Raw genomic sequence first — 24225 nt, forward strand, 5'->3', positions numbered from 1 at the left:
TAACTTGCCTTGCAATTATTTAGTAAAACTGTTAGAATACGTCATCAAGTTGATTAAATAAACTAAAAAAAATGTTTTTTTTCACTTTTCGTAAATGGGATAGAGCCATTGAATTTTCCTCAAATTTTCCAAATCCTCCAAAAAGCAACTCAATATCAACGAAGAAGAAAAACAAGTACCATTTTCCTCGAGTACTATTAACAGGATCAAAACACAGCGAGGGCGGAAGGTGGAAAAAACAGTTTGACTTCCTTGAACCGGTAGATCGCTTAATATGGGAAGGGCGAGGTGGGTGAACCGTTAAATTCACTTGTTCATCGTTGTACCTCCTACCAAGGAAGCTCGCTGTGTGGTGTTGATTCTCTTTTAGGGGGGAGGGAGAGGATTGTTGCGCTTCTTTCAATTTTTTGTCAATGTTTGGTGGTGTTTTTGGGGTAGCACATGGTTGTAGTGTGAGTTTTCAAGTTGGTTATAATTTTCAATGAATTGTTAGTTGATTCTGTTCTTATTTAATTTTCATTCCAAAAGTTTTTAACGTTTAGGTCTTAAATTCACAATTATTAGCCATTGTTGCCAAACTTCAACCCTTCCGAATTTCAGTTCAACCACCAAACATCGATGACTTGCTGTTAGTTCCAGTTTAATTTTTGTATCATGTCTTCTTGTTCCCCTTCCCCAGTCGTGTGTGAGTCGTTCCCCCTAAAAAAAGGATCATCCCCATAAAGCCTCCACCTCGAACTCAAGTATGTGGGCTCGAAGCGGCGAAGCTGACAGTCATCGACAGACAACGGGCACGTTCACAGGTACCAATCAGGTGAAAAGACGAAAAAAAATTGTGGAGGTGAGACAGTTGGTTGTTTTATTGGAAAAGTTACTAGCCACGGAGCTGGAGCTTTCGCGCACGATTGCGTTCGCGGAGTTTGAAAGTGCTTGCGGAAAAGTTGAAATTGTCATGTGTGGGGCTGGGAAATTGAAAAAAAGGCTTTTTGGGATAAGTTGGAAAGCACTTTGGAAAGTAATTGTGAAGTGATTATAGTAGAAGAACGATTAAGAGCTCTTATATCTCACAAAAGGCTCCCAGGTGATGTAGGAATATATCACCAAGATGGCGACCATTATAGCGAAGGCGGACTGTTGTGAATAATTATTTGGTTATGTAACAGGAAATCAACCGCTCAAATTTGAATAAAAAAATCACTGAGGCGGAGATTTTAGCAGATGGCATGCATGCCAACACTATGACAGCCATGCATTGCCGGCCCCTCCCATTTTCACCGCGCACCAAAGAAAAGGAAAGGGATTTGGAAGACGGGAAGTGTTGATGCTTCACTTTTTTAAGGGGATAAGAGAAAATCTCCACGGTATTCTCGAGTAAGTTTCGCTTGAAGTTGGACGGTTTTTTGGAATGTATAAAGTCTAAAAAAATAAATTTGAAATCACTAGACTTGAAACTGGACTCATGATTCATGCTATCACCTCAACACAGGTATTATACAAATTATTACAAATAATTAAGCATTCCAAAATAAATGTTTCCGCTTCATTGTCAACACAATTTAAAATTATCTGGCCTAATTTCCAATCAACAAATCGATGCAAAACATCTCTAGAAGCATTCAAAAAAAGTCTGTGGAAAACCACTGCGATGTTCAACGCGACCATTCCGCTGATCATATTCCCGCAAATTGCTTCAATCAAAATTAATTGTTCTCTCGTCCGAGGCCGCCATGTAACACGACCACGTGTGTCGCAATTTAATTCGTGTTTTCCCAGCTTTTCAGTTTTCAGAACCAGAACTCCCAGAACTGCCGGTTGTTGGTTTATGATTTCCACACCCCGATCACATCCTCACAGACACATATGGGGCACTCGCACACACAAACACACACCACCCGATAACAAACTGAAACCGCAATAAAACACGCCAAACATTCAAGAGCGAGAACACTAATTAGCTCCACCAGCCTCGCAGCATCAGTCCGAACAAACAGCGAAACCAGCTCTAACAAGAACCAGCCATCAGGAGTTTTGGGCGAGCGCGGAGTACGTGACACACGTACCAGAGGCACAACCAGAAATAAGTGTATTTAGTTTGGCTAGCGCCCGCTAGAGGGCGCTACGCGGGAGGAATGCGCCTGGAAGTAGACGCTCGCAGTATCACGCCCCGCTGAAGTGAATTAAAACAGTTTGCAACGGTGTGACATTGGTGGGGGTAGTGTCAAGCACTCCCGAAAAGTTTCACTAGAGCTTTCTAGGTCACACAAGGAGTGGTGGACGTGTTACACTCAAATGAGTGTTTTCAATTCCATTATTTGCTGGCAAAATTTAACTGTCCTTATGGTTGTTTTTTTTTTTGTTTCAGGTGACACCAGTTCGTTCCGAGGCTATCACACAAAGTTTCACACACTTAACCTGCTCCAGCCACCAACGCCGAAATTTGGCATTCCGAAAATGAGCTTCAGTAATTTGGTATTCTACGTGCAGCTGCTGGTTACAACGGTGGTCCTGTTGCAGAGTTGCTGCACGTGGTCTGTGGTCTCTGGAGCAGTTCGGACTCCGTCAACAACAACAACAGCAACTGTAGCGATTGCGATGACGACCGCTCAGCCTTTAGCGACGACGACGGTGACCGGAGGTAATTCCAGTGTTGCCAGCAGTATTACTTCGGGACCGCCGGCTGTGGTCAGGGGCGCAAACCGTGAAGGTCGAGCGTGGAGCTTTGGGATGATGCAGAAGTATGATCTGCCGGGAGGTGCGTATGTTTTTTGGTAAATTTGAGTTCTCTTATCTGCAGACGTTCAATCAAAGTAGATTTGGGACGTACACAGAAAAAAAATATGTGAGTTTACTCGACACGGAAAAATGAATTACATGTAAACTCAGTTGATGTAAACGTGAGATTCGACGTAAACGGTTGAATCACACGTAAAATCATGTTTTTAAGTATAATTTGTTGCAAATTTACATCAAATTGCATTTAAATTTAAATGTTTAATGACGTGCAAAAGTGTTACATCATAAATGATGTAACATTCGGAAATATTTTTTTGTGTGTATGTTTGGTTTTCATTGATAGCTTACAGTTATTCTGATAGTATTTTTCAAACCAGCTGAAATCATTTTCATATTTTATTCTTTAAAGGTAATTCACATTAAGTTTTAACTTATAACAGATCGTAGAACAATAAAAATATTAATGTTCATGGAACATGGACACTCCTCTACAAAATTATTAAGCAAGCTCCCCATGCGCCAGTGCCAACGTACACCGCGGGTTTGGTTTTCTAGCTTCGGTACGAGCCTGAACCCATTTGTGTGTTGGTATTTTGGTTCATCGTATCAGCGCACCACGACAATCTCGGCTCGTCGCCTCGGTTGTGTGTCTGGCACTCACCCGTGGCATGAACCCAGCGTATGAGCCAACGTGCTTCACTCGGTACGCACCGTGGTACCCAAACAGACACGAGTTTGACGTATATCCAAACGAGCACGCCCAGCAAAACTTATCAGTGTTGCCAAGCTCATAAGATACGTTGCCAGATCGATTTAGCTAGCTTAGACCAGTCTCCCTTTTTAGGGTCTCTAGTTTGTACCACGGCACGTACCGAGTGAAGCACCTTGGCTCATACGCTGGGTTCATGCCACGGGTGAGTGCCAGACACACAACCGAGGCGACGAGCCGACGCGAGTCTTGGTTCGCTGGTACGATGAACCAAAATACCCTCGGCTCGAGTGAGTCGGGTACGGGTGTAAACCGAACAAAGCAGGCGCAAAGCAAAACCGAGGTACAAGTGAACCGCGTGTACCGCACGGTGCAGGGAAGCTTGTTGAGATGAAAACGTAAATTATTCTCCAAAAAACAATTTCTCGTAGGCTTGCCACCTAATGCTCCGATCAATTAGTGAAACATTATGTAAAACGAATCACGCTTCATCTCTACCTTATCAAGCCTAAATCTCAAACATGAACATTTTGGTTTGTGAATAACATTCTTCAAGTTCTACAAATAAGCATAATGCTAACGTACAATTTAAAGATAAAACTTAACTCTTAAAAATAAATCCAAATTTTTTCCGTCTGGATAATTGAATTGAAACTGTATTAAATACAACAAACATTTTCAAAAAGAAAACAACCACATCCCACCTAATTCCCTTCTCCCGGGTAGGTCTACGCCAGCCCAATTTGGAGACACCATAATTTACCGGGTTAAGCCTCTGCACTGCCATCCCAGGGTGCACAAGAACCTTCAGCTCTGCTAGCATACAATCCCGGGGACATGTCCAGCGGGGAGTCCAACCCAGGGTCGACGTCGAGGAGCATAAGCTGGCCGCCCTGTCAGTTTTCTTCACCAAACCCCCTTTGCCACCCGTCTCCACCATCTTCCTCTCATTTTTCTTCCAATTTCCGTGTGCGGACGTGAACGTCGACGTTGTCGTTGACCTAAAAGAATGGTTGAATAAATTTAATTAAAGTTTTCCAGAAAAGTAACAGAAAACGACTCCGTGGGAAGGACAACTTTGTTACACTCACTCGCACGCAAACACACACACACTCACGTGCTCATTGCTAGGAGAAAAGTTCTTAGATTGTACGTGTGTGAGTGGAGAGCAAACATACTTAAATTCACTTGATATATTCTGAGGGGGGAAACAGTCAATTTCTGCTTGAATTCAGTTGAATTATTGAATCAGTAATTTTTTTTCTATGAAATTTCTTTGTACAAAAATTTTAATCTTTTAAAATTTATTTTTGTTCCCCAAAAATACCAAACTAAGACGACTGACCTGTGCCACCCCTCCGAAGTAAGCACCTCGTCGTGTACGTCGTTATTTCAGGGGATAAGCTTCGATTAGGAAAATTCTGGGTGCTTTCGCTTTAGCTGGCAACCCCGGATGGCCAGCACAAGGTGACACGGCTGGCTTAAATTATCCGTTTGGGGACACACACTAACTGTGGGTGGACCTGGATGCAACATGGGGGCTAATCCCGGATTGACTTGGTTAAAAACGTTTCGGGTAAGGAGCGTACAGGAGATGCAGAGTATAGCGAAGTTGGTTTTAATACCGGAAATTAGTGGATGTTGTTTTTTCCCTTTAGGGTTTAGCTGCGTTGTTTGCAGCGATAATGACCAATTAGAAAGATTAACTGATAAAGGCTGACTCCGGGGTTAATGCATTACTTTTAGCGTAGAATTGTTCTTTGATAGTTTACCAACATTTTCCCAAAATATGGTGGAATGCCAATCGTTTGAAAATTGACCCAATCTCTCCCCTTAGAGGGGGTGACATTGGGTCAAATGAAACTAGAATGATGCTCAAATACAAAGATAGGGTCGTAACAAGTCATCCGACAGTGTTCCTTGTTCGAGAGAATAGTATTAACAAGGTACATTGTTTGAAGTAGAGATTTCCAATCTTCAGGCAATTCCAACAAAATATCAAAGAGTTGATTTTTCGTGAGGTTATTGCCAAAAAACGTACGTATTTTACAAATACATTACATATTTGTTGTGATTAGTTTTTTTTCCTTTTCAGTGATTTTTTTTTAACAAAACAATATTTTTAAGACCGTTTTAACATTAGAACAGCTCTACATCAAATCTACAATACTACTAAACTAAAATTTGTATTTTGTAATTTGTTTTTATATTAGCCACGTTAACTTGTTAGCCTAACACTTCACATAGAAATTACAAAAATCCGAAAAATCTGCAAAATTAAAGTAAACAAAAGCACTATATCTAAAAGGTAGATGAACTTTTCAATAAAACAAAAAATATTTAATAATAATCAAGTTTCTCTCAACTGTGCAATGGGTAATCTCGATATCGTTTTTTGATTCTTTCTTTTTTATTCATATGGATTTCAATGTTGCAAGATACCCACTGAGCTTGCAAATTGGGGTGCCATTCCCACTCCCCAAAATCATACCAGGGATTCAATTTCCGGCCTCCAGAGGGGAAACGAATCTACCCTGAGGGAGAAACCGGACTCAGACAGGACGCCCCAAACAAAATGATTGATGGAAATGGTCAATTCCGGTGCGCCATGATTGATTCAATCGAATTTGGTCTGGCCTTTGGTGGCCTACTGTGGTGCGTTCATCTGAGCTGCACACCTTTTGCACTCTGAGACATGGCAGCGTGCTGCAATATGGCTGAGACAGCTTTTTGCCTTGTGCGCTTTTTGGCAGAGCTTTTCCTCTACGTGCGTTCTTGTGTTCAAGTCTTCACGAGGATGAGTTCATGCAAAACTGGTCAGAAGATAAATTCACTTAAAAGTGGAATTATACAAATAAAAAAAAATTCGACATTATTTTCTTTTTGGAATATCAAGCAAAACAGGTTTATTTTTATTTTACAAATTACAATACTTTACATTATCAAAAGCGCCTCGAAAAACTGTACTCATCTGACATTGATTGAACGTTTGGCTTCATTTGTGACAATTTCATCTTCTTTTGTTTCTTTTCTTCGTATTTTTTGTCTTTTTTTTGCGGAATGGGACGACAGAACTTGGCCAGCCCTGTTCCGGGCCGGAAGGTTGCCGTCAGTTTGCGTACGAGTGCGACGAGCAAAAACGGACCTGCGAATGTGCCGACGGATTCCAGCCCGATCAGACGCGTACGGTGTGCGTTGGAGGTAAGTTTTTTGTTCAGTTGTATATATAAGTACATATAAGTAAAAACCACAAAAAATATAGTTTTATTTTAAATGGTCCTATAAATATAAGAAATCCTATAGCTTATCGGACCTTCTCCAAAACAGGCTTTAAAAATTTAGGACCTTTTTAAAAAAAAAGTCTGTGAAAAAAAGGAAAAAAAATCGAACCAGCATGGATTCCTAAAAAAATATATTTTAAAAACAGCTTTTGAAACTTGGATTAGATGCTTTAATATCTTCAAAATCAAAAACTGTTCAATTAAAATTATAAATTATATTTAAATATTTCATTATTAAGATTTGAAAGTTTATAAACAAAACCAAATCTTAAAAAAAATTAAACAGAGGATACCATAAAAACTATTCTAAAGAAGTCTTTTCTTGATTTAAATAAAACAAATTAAGATACTATCTTTTTCTCCATTTGCATAAAATTCCATTTCCATTCCATGAAGTTTAACAAATCAATAAACTGAAATAACGTTTATAAAAAATCACAAAAGTTTCCCTGAAAAAACTAATTCAGTTTGAAAGAAGTTATGTTATTCTTTAGCATATGTGGGTCAAATTATTAACGAAAGAGTTGACAAGTTTTTGAACTTAACTGCATCATAACCTTGAATATTTTGGCCACAGTAATTTTCGATACATTTTTTAATCATCCCCCACTTAATAACTAGGGAGAGGGTGGCATTGGGTCTCGATTTGGTGTCTTCGACAAAGTTGCAGGTATAGATAAGAACTACACTGAAAAAAATTGTACACGGTAAATTTTTTTTTGTGATTTTTAAACTCATTTTTTGTCACTAAAACTTGATTTGCAAAAAAACACTATTTTATTTTTTTTTATTTTCTGATATGGGTAATTCTCTACCAACTCACACGAAATCGGGAAAAGTTGCCCCGACCCCTCTTCGATTTGCGTGAAACTTTGTCCTAAGAAACTTTGACCTCTTTTTGATAAGAGGTGTTTTTCAATAATTTGCAGCCTGAAACGGTGATGAGATAGAAATTTGGTGTCAAAGGGACTTTTATGTAAAATGAGACGCCCGATTTGATAGCGTACTCAGAATTCCGAAAAAACGTATTTTTCATCGAAAAAAACACTAATAAAAGTTTTAAAAATTCTCCCATTTTCCTTTACTCGGCTGTAAATTTTTTTGGAACGTGTCATTTTATGGGAAATTTAATTTACGTTTCGAATCTACATTGACCCAGAAGGGTCATTTTTTCATTTAGAACAAAATTTTTCATTTTAAAATTTCGTGTTTTTTCTAACTTTGCAGGGTTAATTTTTAGAGTGTAACAATGTTCTACAAAGTTGTAGAGCAGACAATTACAAAAATTTTGATATGTAGACATAAGGGGTTTGCTTATAAACATCACGAGTTATTGCGATTTTACGAAAAAAAAGTTGTGAAAAAGTTACTTTTTGCGTTTCTTTTTGTTTCGTCGTCCGTGTCTGTCGCGGGTGACCATGAACCATGATCGATGACGACCAACTTTTTCAAAACTTTTTTTCGTAGAATCGCGATAACTCGTGATGTTTATTAGCAAACCCCTTATGTCTTATATCAAAATTTTTGTTATTGTCTGCTCTACATTTTTGTAGAAAATTGTTACACTCTAAAAAATAACCCTGCTAAGTTAGAAAAAACACGAAATTTTAAAATGAAAATTTTTGTTTTAAATGAAAAAATGACCCTTCTGGGTCAATTTAGATTCGAAAAGTAAATTAAATTTCCCATTTCGGATTCGTGATCAGGGACAAAAGTTACCCCTTAGGACAAAGTTTCACGCAAATCGAAGAGGGGTCGGGGCAACTGCTGTGTGAGTTGGCGGAGAATTACCCATATGTTTTAGGGGACATCAAATGCCAACTTTTCAGAATTTTCCAGAACGTTAAAAAATATATGACCGATTTATGAATTTTTTAATCAATACTGATTTTTGCAAAAAAATCGAAATATTGATCTCAAAATTTTTTCAACATCATTTTTCGATGTGAAATCGAATTTGCAATCAAAAGGTAAAAACGAAACTATTGGCACTACGCCCCCCGGGGCATGGCCTTCCTCTAACGTGGGATTTCTGCTCCAGCGCCTCTGACGAGACAGGAGAAACCGGGACCGACGTTTTACTTCACCATCCGATAGAAGCTCAGTGGATAAGGCGGGAATCGAACCCGCGTCTCATAGCATCATCGGGATCGGCAGCCGAAGCCGCTACCCCTGCGCCACGAGACCCACTAGTGAAAAAAAAGGTACTTCAGTGAAATTTTGATAAAGTGCATCGTTTTCATGTTATATCCATTGTTAAGTAACTTTTTTGAAAATAATCACGGTTATTATTTTTTTAAATTAGTGCCCATGTTTGCTCAGTTTAAAAAAATATGTTTGAGAGGCTGATAAAATTCTCTATATTTTGTTTTTTTTTTTAATTTTGTTGATACGTCCTTTAGTTGCTGAGATATTGCCATGCAAAGATTTAAAAACAGGAAAATTGATATTTTCTAAGTCTCTCCCAAACAACCCACCATTTTTTTTCTAATGTCGATATCTCTGCATTAATGGTCCGATTTTCAATGTAAAAATATGAATCATTCGTATAATTTTCCAGTGACAAGAAAAAAACGCGCTGCCCAACTGTCAGATTTTTCTAGAAAATTCAAAATCCTACAACATTGTCGAAGGGTTCAAGAAGATCCGAGTTGATCCTGATGAGTTATTAGCAATGCGATGAAAATACAATAAAATTGTATCAGGATTCGGTCCGTGCAGAATTTTTTTTTTTTGAATAAACATTATGATGAAATACTAAAAAATTAACGTATTTTTGCAAATATATTTTCCCCCGAACACTCACTCCACTAATCCGCTCCGCGCAACCCCATCACCGAAATCACCACCACTTTTTACGCTTCATTTCCTCCGCTCACACAATACAACCGTGCAACACGATTATGTTGTTTCGCCCCAGCGTGTTTGTGTTTTGTCAAGTGAACGCAAACAAACAAACTGCTGAAAAGAGTGCTGAAGAAGACAGAAAAAAAGCATCCACCCCCGGGGGCAAACACAGAGTAAACGCTGATTTCCACGTGCAAACTGAAGCGAATAGATAAAACTTGTTCGTGTTCTCGCTCTGTTCTGGATGTCTTTTTTTTTTGTGGGGAAATATAAAGCAATCACAAAAATAAAGCATTACAAATTAAAAGGGTCAAATTTCACTGACAAATTTCAATACGTATGAAAATTACCAAGTTATTTAAAAATAAAGTGATTTTGTTCATACGATTCTCCATTCAAAAGCCATAAGATTTTATGAAAAGTTTTTAGAAAAAATTAATCGAAAAAAACAAAACAAAACATGACAGTTGCCGTAAGGGTGTTAAAGATAACTCAACAGAACAAAGTTGCGCAAACGCAAAAAAAAACTATAACATGTGAAAAAGACACTTTTACTATTATACAGAGAGAAGCAGTCACACAACAATGCCAGGCACACTATCTGATGTTTATTCCGTGAGCGTACAAACAAATAACACAATTTAAATACATTTTCTCCGAAGCTGCCAAAGTCAGAAGAGAGGAAGGATTGCAAACAGAATCGAACACTGAACGACGACTTCGAAGGTGGATGGAGATGATGTGCCTGAAGAAGACGACGAGCAATAAAAGCTACCGGCTCAGAAATGATAAACAAATGTACTGGAATCGTACGAGATGAATATTAATTTTTTCCTCTCTTTGCAAGGCGGGGAACGAAAATTTATTGCATGTCTGTGCATCCGGACAGGGATGGAAATTGCTTTTTCATACAACAAACAATTCCGTTGATGCAAATTTCGAAAATAATATCTCATGAATGTAATGATAATTTGGTCCTAAAATTAAACCTAAATTGGAGATATTATTGTTCACAGAGATAACGCTTATTTTTCTGAGTACTGACCTTTTCGTCGCTGTTGTGATATCTTGTCGTATGTCGATTTTGGGCCAAATTGAGTTAAGAACGCCATTTTGTGCAGCTCACAATGCCTCACCTGTTGACCTTCACAGATCTCCAAAATTTGATTTTAATCCTGAGAAAAAGAAGTTTCAATCTTGTCGTGCTATCTTGACACAGTCTGAAATTTGATGTAAGTGCGACAATTGGCCAAAGGGATTTCAGGTCAGAACGCGTTTGACACAGGTACGAGCTAGAATACCGTAAACATTTTTAATTATAACTCGGGACTCCGGCAACCAAATACAAACAAACTTCTGGGCAATGCAAAGAATAGTCAGCCAAACAAAACGTGTGTGTTATTGTTTACATTGCGTGCTCTCATTTTTGTTAAGTCAAGGTCAAACATTAAAACGCCTTTTTCTCGAAATGTCAAAAAGCGACGTACGACAAGTTAGCACGACGGCGTCGCTTTGTACGGCCACAAAGAATTCAAAATGGATTTTCAAATCAATTTTAAAAAATTAACTTCGTAGCCCTTTTTGGCAGAAAAGGTCCTACTTGGCAGCTCGTTCCAATAGGATCACAGTTGAACCATCGTAAATATCTTGACTTTTTTTTGATAAGGTCCTATAAACAAATGTAAACATTGAGTGTATCCCTTTCACACCTTATGTCAAAGTCCATCGGAGTAAGCGGGATACACTCAATGTTTACATTTGTTTATAGGACCTTATCAAAAAAAAGTCAAGATATGTTCTCTTGTCAATTTATTTTCATGCATTAAAATTTAAAAAGGAATGGTATTTAATCGTGTTTTTTACCGTTTTACACAAAAATTTACAAATGGCTTTAGGACCCTATTGAAGCAAACTTGAAATATCAAGAAAAAGTCCCTAAAGACTTAAAAAAAAATTTTCCTTGTGTCTAAATAAAATCTTTGTGGCCGTACAAAGCTTGACAGCTTTCTCACAATTGTAGAGGCTATTCATGCAGAAATAGCAAACTGTAATACAAATAAGTTTCGTTTGAAATCATAATTTCAGCATCAAATATAATTTTTTTAAATATTTTTAACAATTTTCAAGGTGATTTTTTTTCTCTAAATCGAGTAAAATAAAAGATCTCCTGTTTGTATTAGAAATCAAAATATATATTTAGTAAATTCTATCTAAAATCAAAGAAGGCACATTCACCTAATTTTAATGTTATTTATATGAAATTATCTCAGCTTCCGATTAATTTAGTCAAGCTTTTAATAACGCGTTGCGCTGGCCTACAAACACGCAAGAATATGAGCTATTGTTGTGATTTTTGTAAATAGTCCTGATTTATTATTTTCGATTTAAAAATAGTTCGCAAGATGGAACATGGTATGTGAACATTTTTGTCATAGTACTTAAATGTATTTCATGGATCACCTAATTGGTATATCAGCAGTTGGGCGTTCGATTACAGGTTCTTGAAAGCGTTTTCAACCCATATCAACCAATAAATAGCTTTTAAGTTGTGAGCAAGCAACTCTCTATAAAACTTTTGCAAAACAATTTGTTGGAATAGTGAGAATCAGCAAATAAGAAGAAATTTTGATCAAGTCCTTAACCTACCACACATACGAGAATTTTTCCTAAAATCCATGAAGATTAGTGAAAACCGGCTTCAAAAAAGTACATAACTAAAGACAGGGTTGCCATATCTCCTATACTAGAAAGAATTTTAAACTTTTAGACTCACTGGAAAGGTTTTCTAGTGACCTATCCAACGATGTAACGATGAGGCTATTTCAGGTCCCTTATCCATCATAATTCCTCTTCGGATGATTGAAGCACGAAAAATATGTTATAATCTTTACCATTAAACTCAAAAAAGACCCCAAACATGCTCCAAAGTCATCTGAGAAAATGTAATCCAAGATGATGGAAGTGTTTTGTTTAGAATATGAACTCGAATATTCAACAAGCAATCAACCTCTTGACAAACTTGAGGTTTTTGAACTCAAATAAGATTTAAAAAAAAACGACATAAAAAATTGACACAACAATCCAACGTTGCAAACCTTCGTATATCCGAACGTCGGTTAATCGAGGCTTGGGATAATCGATTCTGAACTATATGCGAAAACACACCTAAGTCATAACTTTATAAGTACACGAAGCCGATGTTGGAATTACAGGAAATTCTTTTAATTTTTCAATCAATGGCTTGAGGTCTAGAACCGAGTTAAAATATTGAATACAGTTTGCCACACAAGTGGGTTTTTTTTTTCATAAACTTCATCATCCCGGTACGAGAATCGAACTCACGACCTCTGGATTGGAAACCCAGCACGCCGCTAGTCGAAACCCATCCCCTACCGGTCAGTATTCCCAGTGAGCATATTTCCTCTTTTAAGGGATCTGACTTTGCCGAGCCAGACAGGAATCGAACCCATCACCTTCCGCTTACAAGGCCTCACGGCCACGGAAGCTCGTCGTCGTTGTCGTGCGAATGATTGGTTTTTTTTCAATTAAAAAAAAAGAAATAAATGCATGAACCAAAAAACAATTATCAATGTTTTTCCATCTCTGTAAGTCGATTATGCTCGAGCAGAAAGATTCATCACCGAGTGTGTGTGTGAATTTGAGCAATTTTTGGAGCATTTAGCACGATTTGGGTGCAACAAACAGAACAGCACTGGGCCTATTTTCGCACACCTTCCATGAAAATTCTTTCTTTTTTTTCTACAAGGAAGAACGAATGGGCTGTCAGAACCAATTCACCTGGCAGTGTTGCCAGCTTTGCTCCAGGGAGCTAAATTTGGCCAGATGTGGCCCCGGATCGAACGAGAAACGTGCATCGGATGTTTTATGACTTTACGGTCCAGGTCTGATGGTACATGATGTACAGAGTTGAGTTGAGTGAGTTTTGGGGTTGGGAGAAGAGATGTTGCTCACACAATTGAATCTATCTATCAATATTATTTGAATAAAGTGTGCTCTGGTCGTACATGCATGTAGAATAAAATAATCCTGGAAAGCAATTGATTTTCGTTTGTTTACGGAAAACGTGCTTTCACTACTGAATTTGAAAGACCAAACCATGAAGCTTCTATAACGTAAGAAGTATCTTGATTTCTGAAGAAGTGTTACAGTGAAATAATAAAAAAGAGTGATTTTTAAATAATATAATGGTTAACGCAGTGTTTCCAGTTTGAGCAAAGTCAACTGTTTTCTTATTTTTGTAAGACAGTTTCATATTTTTGAAAACCTTTCTTCGTCATTTTTTCTTACTTTCAGCCGTTGGCAGACGCTGCTACTACGACAGCCACTGCATTGCGAACGCGTTCTGCAAGGGACAAATGGTGTGCACGTGCAAGCGCGAATTTGGCTACCTCTCGGCGGATAAGTGGTCATGTCAAGGTAATTTGTCAAAGTGTTTTTCCCCGCCCTCACTCACTCTGACACAACGAACGGACAGAGTAGCTCAAATGATTGGCGCGAGCGAGGTGAAGAGATTTTCCGCTTTCTTTGTTCTCCTTCCTGTCATTTGTCACCGACGATGGCATGGATGTCGGGGATGATAATAATCTTGCTGTGAATTGGTGTACCTATTTTGGATAGGAATTTCAAGTAATATTCAACATTACAATACAACTATTAAAAAAATCAATTCTCAATCACCTTTCCTATCATTTTGATAAATCAATGTGCAGAAACTATTTTTAACATAACCTACTATATGTTTGAGTTTGCATTTTTCTAATTGAAGTGAACAACTTAAAATGTAAAAAAAACTGATAAACTTCCTTTCAATTTGTTAAAAAAAAATCATTTTTTCGGCTAAAATTTTGTAGAGTTTTTTTACGAGAATACATTTAAATAAAAAATTGAAGGTATCCTTTTTTGTCAATTTTTTTATCTGCATTCTAATCGAAAAAGCATAGTTAACAACTTTATAAAACGGTTTCTTTGGGTTCTATCGCCGTTGTCGTGCTATCATGTCGCACGTGCAATTTGAGCCAAATTTAGTTAAGGATGTCATTTTGTGCAGCTCACCATGCCTCAACTTTTGACCTTCACAGGTTCCTAAAATTCGATTTCAATCCAGAGATATTCAATAAAAACCAAAAAAAAACACCATGCATTGTTGTCACTTTTCATAAGAAAGAAGTTTCAATCTTGTCGTGCTATCTTCACACACCCTGAAAATTCCTGCACGTGCGACAACTGGCCAAAGGGATTTTAGGTTAGAACGCGTTTGACATACGTACGAGTCTGACAACCGCAAACATTTCTAGAGCTTTTTTTTAAAGGTCCTATAAGCTATTGTCTTTCATATGTTTATAGGACCCCTAATAAAAAAAAAAATCTTGATTTGTATTTGTTGCACTTCGGCAACCAAATTCAACCAAACTTCGGGACAATGCTCAGAAAGCAAAACAAAACGTGCTTGTTATTGTTTACAATGCGTGCTTTTTTTTTTGTTTATTCAAGGCCGGGTGCGACAAGATAACATCAAAAATTCAGAGTTTTTTAATAAGGACTACCAATTTTTATTCTGAAATAATTGACATAACATGAAATTTTCGATTATTTCCACCATCAGTAGAGGATAAAACTTGTTAAAAACTTCAAACAAGTCCCACACTCTCGAGTACATGTACAACATCAACTCCACACCACGTCTGCGACTAATTTATCACCCTTCTTCTAGCATATTTTTTGCTCATCCAAATCTTTTTTCTTTCTTCCTCCCGTTCCTGATTACAGCATCGTCAGCGAGTTCACTCCTGCTGCCACACCGGAAGTTCTCCTCCTGGTGGTCGTCCTCGATAGGACTGCTCCGCGGGGCAGCAGCAATCGTTATTTCACTACTTCTCGTTAGCATCAGAAGCGGCAGTGGCAGCATCTGGCAGTCGGAGATAAATTTATTTACAGTTTGATTGGATTAAAAATAAGCAGCAGCAGGGGATCCCCACTCCCTGAGTTTCAGTTGAATTTGAAAGTTCAGATTTTATTAACGCTAAATTGTCCCATGTTGATTGGTTGCTCCAAAAACTGTACATTGGGCAAAATGAGTTGTTGAATTCAAGCAAAGATAAAAATAAAATAAATAAAAATAAAATGGATAAAAAAAGTTGAACTTTTTTTTCAATATTAACATAAATTAGCTGCCAAAAAGTACCGTTGAAAATGATGTTGCAAACCTGTATAAAGCATCAGAGGGAAACAAATTTCGTCACGAAAGTTTGTTACTATTATAACTGTTTGAGAACATCTGAACTCAGGACAAGAAAATGCAAGAATTAAAATAATTACTCATTCTAACATAAGCGCAGCCAGTTCGAAGAAAGCATCCTGGAAGAACATATGATTAGGTTACGCCCAATGTGCTTTATTTTCAATTTTTATATTTGTCGTACTTTCAAGAAACTACGAGTTGTATAAGACTCATTAAAGCGGCCAGGCCTACTACGTTGCATTAACCGCAGAGAGGATTCTGTGTACGGATCACATCTCTCAGAAAGTACAGGGGAGGCAAATGCGTGGACATACCGCTCCGGATAATTACTTATTCCAACACACTGTTGAAAAAAATCTCCTAATAAAGCACTGAAAGAAGGTAAACCTTTGTTTGATTAGTATACATAAAAAGGTAATGGGATTCAACCATTCTGACTGTTTTTTTTTATTTTTTTTTTTAAACTTGTCTCAAAATCAAAAATAATATAAAGCATTTTTGACAGAATTGGTGGCGTAGCGTTTTTCAGAGCACTTGGAAGCTTTAGATTTGGAAATTGATGTACATTAATTTGAACCCATTTTCTAACTGTCCCCTTCTAACCAAATCGTGCTTGCCATTTCTTTAGGGAACATAACTTTTTTAGCCAAGAGTGTGTCCCTTTTTTTATGTAAACTGTCATTCGAGTGAGAGGGATACACTATTGTTTACAAAAGTTATGTGCCCTTTTGAAATGTTGGGCTCCAAATGTCCCGGAATTGGAAGTACGGGACATGGCCGAAACGGGTAGTAACCTTTCGATTGAGACAAAGCAGCTTCAGGGCGAAACCAGCATTTCGAAGACCAGCAGTGCCAGGACAACCAATCTTGGTTAAATCCGTTGATGGCGTGGCGACGTTGGACGTCGAAATTTTCCGCGACCGGCTGCAGTTCGTTGCTGCAGCACTCCGGAGGCATCAGCTGCAGTACGAAAATCGAAATAAGATTAGTTCGCACGTTTGCCAACATTCTTCCCCGTTCCTGGAAGTGGCATGCAGAGCGGGAAATCACGGTGGGTTTGAATATAGATTGTTTTGAAAAATATATGAAATTTTAATAGAAAATAGAGTTTATTTAAAAAGTATTGCGGAAAATAATTTTCTTAAATTTAATTAAATATTGGATAACAACAAACTCCGTGACTCTACCCCCGTTCCCTCAAATAATGCAGACAGGAAGCAGGGGAAAATCAAACAGAAAACGCTTCCACATTTCACCAATTTTACAGCGAGTGTAAAAACGAGACAGAGAAAATTTCGGCATTCATTCAATTTTCCTTGCCACCACCCTTTCTCCTCAGGAACCTCCCTTACGAAGCTGTTATTTGCTCAAACAGAATCAATGTTGAATTTACGTGTTTCTGAAGAATTTCATTAAGTGCAGTGTAGTGTTTGCCGCATCAATCACACTCAAATACAGGCTGCTGTGTTCGTTTGCTGCATCCATCTGAGAAATGATTTATCCATAGAAACTTAACACCAGAAACAACGGAAGGGACACATTATTTAGCAAATAGAGATTTTTGACTAATTTAAATAAAGCATAGAGCATAACTAATCAAACCGACTGCGCAAGTATTTTCGAAACATCATGGTAACATCCATAAAATTTATAATAAATCCACAAAAACTAAAAATAAGAAGTATTGCAAAAGTAAACCTATCAGTAATGGCGGAAAAATCTCGATTGCCCCAAATTGGAATTCATTATGTGCAGGTATCAATATAACCAGGTAAGCATACAGGTAGCTGTTGAAGTGGGGGTGGTGTTTGCCAATCGGATTTATCCGTACTCATTATTTCATTTCTGACACATTAAGGTGTGAGGGAGTTTGGATACTTCTCCCCCCCTCCCCCTTCCTCTTCCTACCATATGGTGAGTGTGGGAGAACGTCCTTGTAGCGGAGCAAAAAAAAAACGGTACTCAAATTGCGAAAATCAACGGTAGCAATTAACATTTAAAGCCACATAATTATGCAATCCGTCGCGGAAATGTGTTTTATGACCGAACCAGGAAAAGAATGGCAGATTATATCGAATCGATGGGTGTGTTTTTTACGCTCCATTTTGGTGGCGGAATGAATTACTGATTGAATTTCGTCCCCCCCGAACGAAAAATAATTATAAATTTCGGTTTTGTGAAATTCGACGCTGAAAAATTTTGCGTGTTGCTCATTAAAATAATTTATTGTAATGAGGTGTTCAAGAATGATTCTGGCGATTTTTTAAGTGAACTTAAAAAATGGCTTTCACACTACACGCTTATTTTGAAATAATGGTACAAAAACCACTTATTTGGGAATTAACTTTTTCATAGCACCATTCAGTTCGCATTCGCACTAAAAAAATAATTTCAACCTTTACTATGAATATACGAATCAATCGACAATCAAAGCTGTACTTCAAGCTTATTTTAATTGGTGCATCACAAAGTCCTTTTGATACCAAATTTCCATATCACCACGATATCAGGCTGCAAATTATTGAAAACACTTTTTTTTTCACATACGTATAGAATGGATCGTACCGCCCTCTGTCACGAGAAATCAAAAAATAGACCTCGTGTTCGTGATCAGTAACCAACATTGCCCATCAGGAGAATGTTTCATGCAAATCGAAGAGAGGTCGGGGCAAATGCTGTGAGAGTTGACAAAGATCGACCCTTTTACAAAATTGTATTCTGATTTTTTTTACCAATTGAAATGAATTACTATCACAGCAAAAAATCCGATGGTAAAATCGCATGCAAAAGAATGCACATCATCTTTGTCAAAAAAGACATTTTATATTACACGCTGCATGTAAATTTTTTGTAAACATAAAAAAAAGTTGCATCCGACGGGACTCAAACCCAGCACCTACAGCAAAGGACTGGTTCCTTAGCCCGCTCGGCCATCAGACCGATGAAAAATGGAAAGGATAAACGTAAATGTGAGCTTGACATTTCGGTCAAGTAGGTTTCCCATACTGATGGGCTACGTATTTCAGGGTGTAATATTTCACAGAATTTCATAAAAAAAATGCAAAATTTATTTAACACCCAGGCCTTTTACACGCAGCTGGATTACTACTTTATTTGATGTGTATGCTATCATTATAAATTTTCTATAATCATTAAAATAATTTGGTTGTTGCTAGTAATTATTTTTTTAAATATTTACAATAATGTTTATTTTTAGCATGATGATTTTTTTATATTTTTCATTACTTTCTTCAAGATTTTATCTTCTATATCTATTCTATATTTTCGTAATTGAAAGACGCAACTGTTGATACCCTGACATGTATAGGTCATCGCTGAAATTTTAAAGTTGAAAACAGTTGTTTTTTTTTTGCCGATTTCGTCATTTTCCGGGTTTTGCGCGCGGCGCGTCGAAAAACACGGATTTTATTTTCAAAAAATCATATCTCGGAATCCTGTTAATGAACTCCTCCCATTTTTTAAGTATGTTACGTAAAAATGTCCGGGAATCCGATAAAAATATTTCCAGACATAGGCTCCTTGGTCCAAACACCGTCAAAACGGCATTTTAATGTTTCATACGCCCTTTTCATATGTTAGGCTAGATTTTTGAAACTTCTTATTATTTTTCTTTGAAAGGCCAACTTATCACCTTTCATTTGCGTATAAGACAATTGAAATCGGTTGAAATGGCGAGGAGTTATGATTTTACGAAAAAAAGTGGTTTTTGCGAATATCGACGAAAATGGCAATTTTTCAGACCACCCTAACACGGCGTAGGTCACCCTAATGGCCAAACAAAAAATATGGGTCTAATTATTTCGGCCAGGGAACCCCATGAAAAATTTTGAGCCCGATCCGAGCACTTTTGTTTTTTTCCATGCTGTTTTCGTGGGGAATTGCTGTATATTTACATAAATATATTTGTTTTTATTCTGAGAGTTAAAATTCTAACTAGACTCATTTTTTTTTTGTTAACTTGTGCGCATTTGCCAACTCGACCCATTTTCAAGTCTGCTGATTTCCTGCCAAACAAACCACCCTTCCACGCGGGGTGTTTCCAAGTAACACGCGTTACCAAGGACGCCAACCTCGGCGTTGGGCCGTAACCAAGTCACCTTCGCCTTGTTTTGCAGTGCCAATCTAGTCAAACGACGGCTTGCAACAAACTGTGACCCTACCAAGTTGACATTTGTGCGTAAATCGAAAGGAAAAAAAAAACGATGGACCTCCGATTCCGCTGGGCCCGGGACCACTTGTGCCGGACGCTGGGCGTGTACGAGCCGCGCTACATCGAGACGGTGCTGAACGAGTACTACGACGAGCTGGTGGCGTTCTTCGACGACGAAATCGAGGACCACCGGGACGACCACAAGCGGATCTTCTTCGCGTACCGGACCTTCTACGACAAGCTCGTCGAGGAAGCGGTCGTAGCGATGCAACCGGGTTTGGTCCTCCGCCGTAACTTTGTCCAGGGTGACAACTAAACTTTTCGCCTTGTCCATTTTTTTTGCAGTGGCGCCAACTCCCGCCTCGGAACCGGAACAAGCCCAAAAGGAGAAGAAGGGCAAGAAGACCAAAGGTAAGAACTATAGGCTATGACACAATGCTGAACTCGTTGAAACTTGTCACAAGTTGTGGGAAAGGTTTGAGAATGCTGCGAAATAGTTGGTTCCATTATTCAGTAAAACTTGGCAAAACTGCGTCGCAGAGCAGGTGAAAACTTTTAAAGAGAAAAAAAAATCAAAGCGTTTCTACCCGGGAATGAAAGGCTTGCTTTCTTGGTACATAAATCTTGCGAACTCGGTTCACGCGGGATTTTCAAAACATCGCATGGAGAGATTTTGTCATAATTTAAAGAGACTTCTTTTTGATTAAGTGCCGAAAACGAGGTACGATTCTCAACTCTGGAAGTATTCTGACTTTTTAAGCTTAAATAGCTTTGCGAACATGCGAGTAAGTTATATTGAGGCATTTCGTTTTACTCTCTATACAAAAACGAAGTTGTCTTTAAGGTGAAGCCGTTGATCATTTTCGAAGAAAATTGGTCATCACTATAAAATATTCTGAATTAAATTCAATTTAACGAATTTCAGCACCAAAAGGAATCAGCATGTGCCGGTTGTTGCCTTCACAGCAAAAAATCGGATGGTAAAATCGCATGCAAAAGCATGCACATCACCTTTGTAAGAAAAAGCACTTAAAATTACACTTTGCATGTACACCATAAAACGTGTAATATTACACTCTTGGTTATTTTGGTTCCTGGGATAGGTGTCGAATTGCTCTCTCTACAAAGTAAATGTCAAATGTTCCGTTTTGATTGATAATAAATTTATTTTACATCCATATTTGTATTTACAATACGATGAATTAATTTGAATCGATGAGCAGTGATAGTGCAGTGGCAACGGGCGAAGTTGTCCACGACTTGCCGGCGATCAGCTACTCTGATGGGTGATGAAGCTGGCGGTACGTTCCGGTGGAAACGTCATCGAAAACGGTCGGTTCCAGACCAGGTTCTTGCTGGGAAACGTTGCCTCGGTGATGGCAGTTTTGTTGGACAACATGCAAACGGCACGCGGCACTCTGGCGGGGTCACCTCCCGCGTCGACGGTTGGAGAAAGAAGTTCGTATCCGGTGGAGCACCTGCCGACGAACTTGATCGTGCGCTTAGTTTAGATGGTAGCGATGAAGGCATTCGGGGCTCGGTCAGATTGACTTTCTTCCGGTGAGACCTCCGGGGACGGGTAGATGGTAAACTTCAGCTTGAAATTTTTGATGTAATCGGGGAACAGACGCACTGAATTCGCCTTCTCTTCGCATTTGTTTCGTTCTGGAACAGGTTCGATTATTGAGCGGTTTTTGACTAGCTTAAACTCATTCAAGACTTTCTCACCACAATAGTTATTTACCGCCACTCTCTAAACAACCTGAACTGCAGCTTTTGACCGAAGAAAAATTGAAATTTTGCCGCTCCACCAAATCTTTGTTTTGATTTGATTGCGGGTGGGAGCAACTTTTGACAACTCAACAGTAGACAAGACGCGAATGCGATATTACACAATTTGGGTGTACAAGATCTTAGGCAAAAGTGCAAAGTGGTGTTCTGCAATAACTGTGTAATATTACATAAAAATGATTACACAAAGCAGTTTTACACGCAGTCATTTTACTACTTTTTTTGCTGTGTTCTTGAAGTCACAGAAGGAATTTTTGATCTAAATCAATTGTGCTTCAAAATTTATATAATTTTGTGGCACAGTCATTGACGACCTAGTTCATTTTGTGTTCATTAATCATTGATTAATGACGATTTCCATAACTTTACAAGGAATGGGATAATCGTTACCAAAATGAATCAGCATGTGTAGGGCACTATTCTAAACAATTTGTTGAAGGAAATTTGTCAAAGTATTGAGAACGACGCAAAATTTATATCTTTGAACGAAAAATCATGACAATGATGGAAGTCTTCACGTTAAAGCTGTCGGCCACCATTGCTAGTACCAACCACTAGTGTCTTCCTTTTTATCTACATGGACTTCGCCGCCCTGGGCTTCTAAGTTTATGAAAGTATGGCAGTTTTAGTACCCTAAATCGTGAACAAGCGTTCATAAAATTATGAACCAAGAACAATGGTTCAAATTTCATTAAAAAAAACGTGCGAGTGGAATCATCCTGACCCTGCACAGTAAAAAAAATCATGGTAAAATTTCATCTAAAAAGGAGTACATCTTTTATGTCAGAAAAAAGCTTTAATTTTACCTCTAATAATGTGTAAATTTACATCTGGCAGACGCTAGGAAAAAATATCTGTAATCCCAAACAAATATCAAACCGGCGATAGTTATATCTAGCTTACTAAGTCCGCGCCCCAACCCGCACGGCCATCTCGCCGCTGTGAAAACTGGACGATCAAAGCCAAAAAGGTCATTCAAAAGGACTTTCAATTACCTATCTAACGATACATAATATATATATATCGATATTTGGTTCGATTTCAGGTAATTTATCTAACATGCAGATTTATGCGAAAACACATTTTTAAACATATCTTTTGAACTACTTATCGAAACTTAAACTTTGTTGAAACTCGATCTATGGGACCTTAAACTAATTCAAATGCAACCGGTTTGGTCTAAATCGGTTCAGCCAGTGACTGAGTGACAATTTTGGTAACACGGCGTCATCCATAAAGTATGTCACGCTCTAGGGTGGGAGGGCGGCCTGAGCAAGTGTGACATTGCGTGTTGTAAGTATAGGAAAAGCGTGACAAAGGGGGGGAGGGCGGGTAAATTTTGGCTGATTTTAGCGTGACGTACTTTATGGATGAAGCCCACACAGACAGACAGACATTTGTTTTGTTTTCGATCCTGAGTCGATAGGTATACATGAATGTGGATCTACGAGCTTTATGAGAAAAGTTCATTTCTAGAGCAGGATTAAAGCCTTACCTCAGTGAGGAAGGCAAAAACTTGTTTCAAATGTGACATTTCGAACAACGAAAAGTCGCCATTTTATAACTGCTGAAGTCACGAACCTTACCTTCAAAATTAATTTAAAATTATCTTAAAAAATGTTAAGCTCTTATAAAAGTAGTGGAATCAAAAATTTAAAAAATCTGATTTATTCACTCTAATGAATGGATAAGAGGAGTTTAATAAACAAAAATTAAAAATGACTGGATACAAGTTCTTTGATAGAAAAAAGGTTTGTAATTTTACGATTTGTTTAGAGTTGATCGAAAACATCCCACAAAATCAAACTTCAAAAAACTCCCAGAACTTGAAACTTACAATTACACCACGACATCTACACATCTCCAACAAAACGTCACACTTTCACGCAGTAACCAAAAAAGGCAAGGACGCCAAAGAGGACGAACCGCCGGATGCGAGGCCGGATCCGTCGGATGCCACCGGAGGAGCTGCCAGCGATATCCCCGAGGCAGCACGTTCTGGTAAGTTAATTTGATTTATTTACACACTTTTTTCACTCCTCTTCTTTTTTTAAATTTTCCTCCCTTCCGTGATCTTATGCACCAGAACGAGCCACATCCTCTTTTCTCGCCGAAAAATTCGAATTTCGGGGTTGGAATACCCTTTTTTATCAAATTTCCGAAGGATTCCTCGCTTTAGTTACTATACTGCATCTCCCCGGGGTGTGAATGAGTTGCACGACAAAGTCTACAAGAAAACCAGAAATGCGACACTCTCGGAAACAATGGCGCCCAACAGCAACGACTGTGTGTGTGTGTTAATCTGTACGTGTGAATGTAACTGTCTGCAGCGTGTTTCGGGGTGTGCTTTACGCGAATAGCTTTCCTGTTCGAGCGGTTCAAATTTAAAATTTAAATTTTGTTGCCACTGCACTGGTGCTGGCCCAGCCGTTAA

At 38.2% G+C, this 24225-nt stretch overlaps 2 protein-coding genes across 5 annotated transcripts in view; both read left to right on the forward strand.

Annotated features, from left to right (window-relative positions):
• Positions 1-684: 684 nt before the first annotated feature.
• On the forward strand, positions 685-15712 carry LOC120426160 (uncharacterized). Its single transcript, XM_052706333.1, has 5 exons — positions 685-803; positions 2363-2752; positions 6515-6643; positions 13885-14007; positions 15358-15712. The coding sequence occupies exons 1-5, from the start codon at positions 746-748 to the stop codon at positions 15528-15530; spliced, it is 873 nt and encodes a 290-aa protein (XP_052562293.1). The 5' UTR covers positions 685-745; the 3' UTR covers positions 15531-15712.
• A 4255-nt stretch (positions 15713-19967) lies between these two features.
• Positions 19968-24225, forward strand: part of LOC120426151 (dynein axonemal heavy chain 10) — a 105944-nt gene continuing 101686 nt past the window's right edge. For 3 of the 4 annotated variants that reach the window (XM_052706310.1, XM_052706311.1, XM_052706312.1), the window contains exons 1-3: positions 19968-20275; positions 20346-20411; positions 23682-23792. In XM_052706310.1, coding sequence (XP_052562270.1) covers positions 20053-20275; positions 20346-20411; positions 23682-23792 — 400 coding nt within the window. In that variant the 5' untranslated portion in view covers positions 19968-20052. The remainder of the gene's footprint in view (positions 20276-20345; positions 20412-23681; positions 23793-24225) is intronic. The other variant, XM_039590869.2, reaches the window with a different exon arrangement.

Source organism: Culex pipiens, chromosome 1 (assembly GCF_016801865.2).
Source record: "Culex pipiens pallens isolate TS chromosome 1, TS_CPP_V2, whole genome shotgun sequence".
NCBI classification, from domain to species: Eukaryota; Metazoa; Arthropoda; class Insecta; order Diptera; family Culicidae; genus Culex; species Culex pipiens.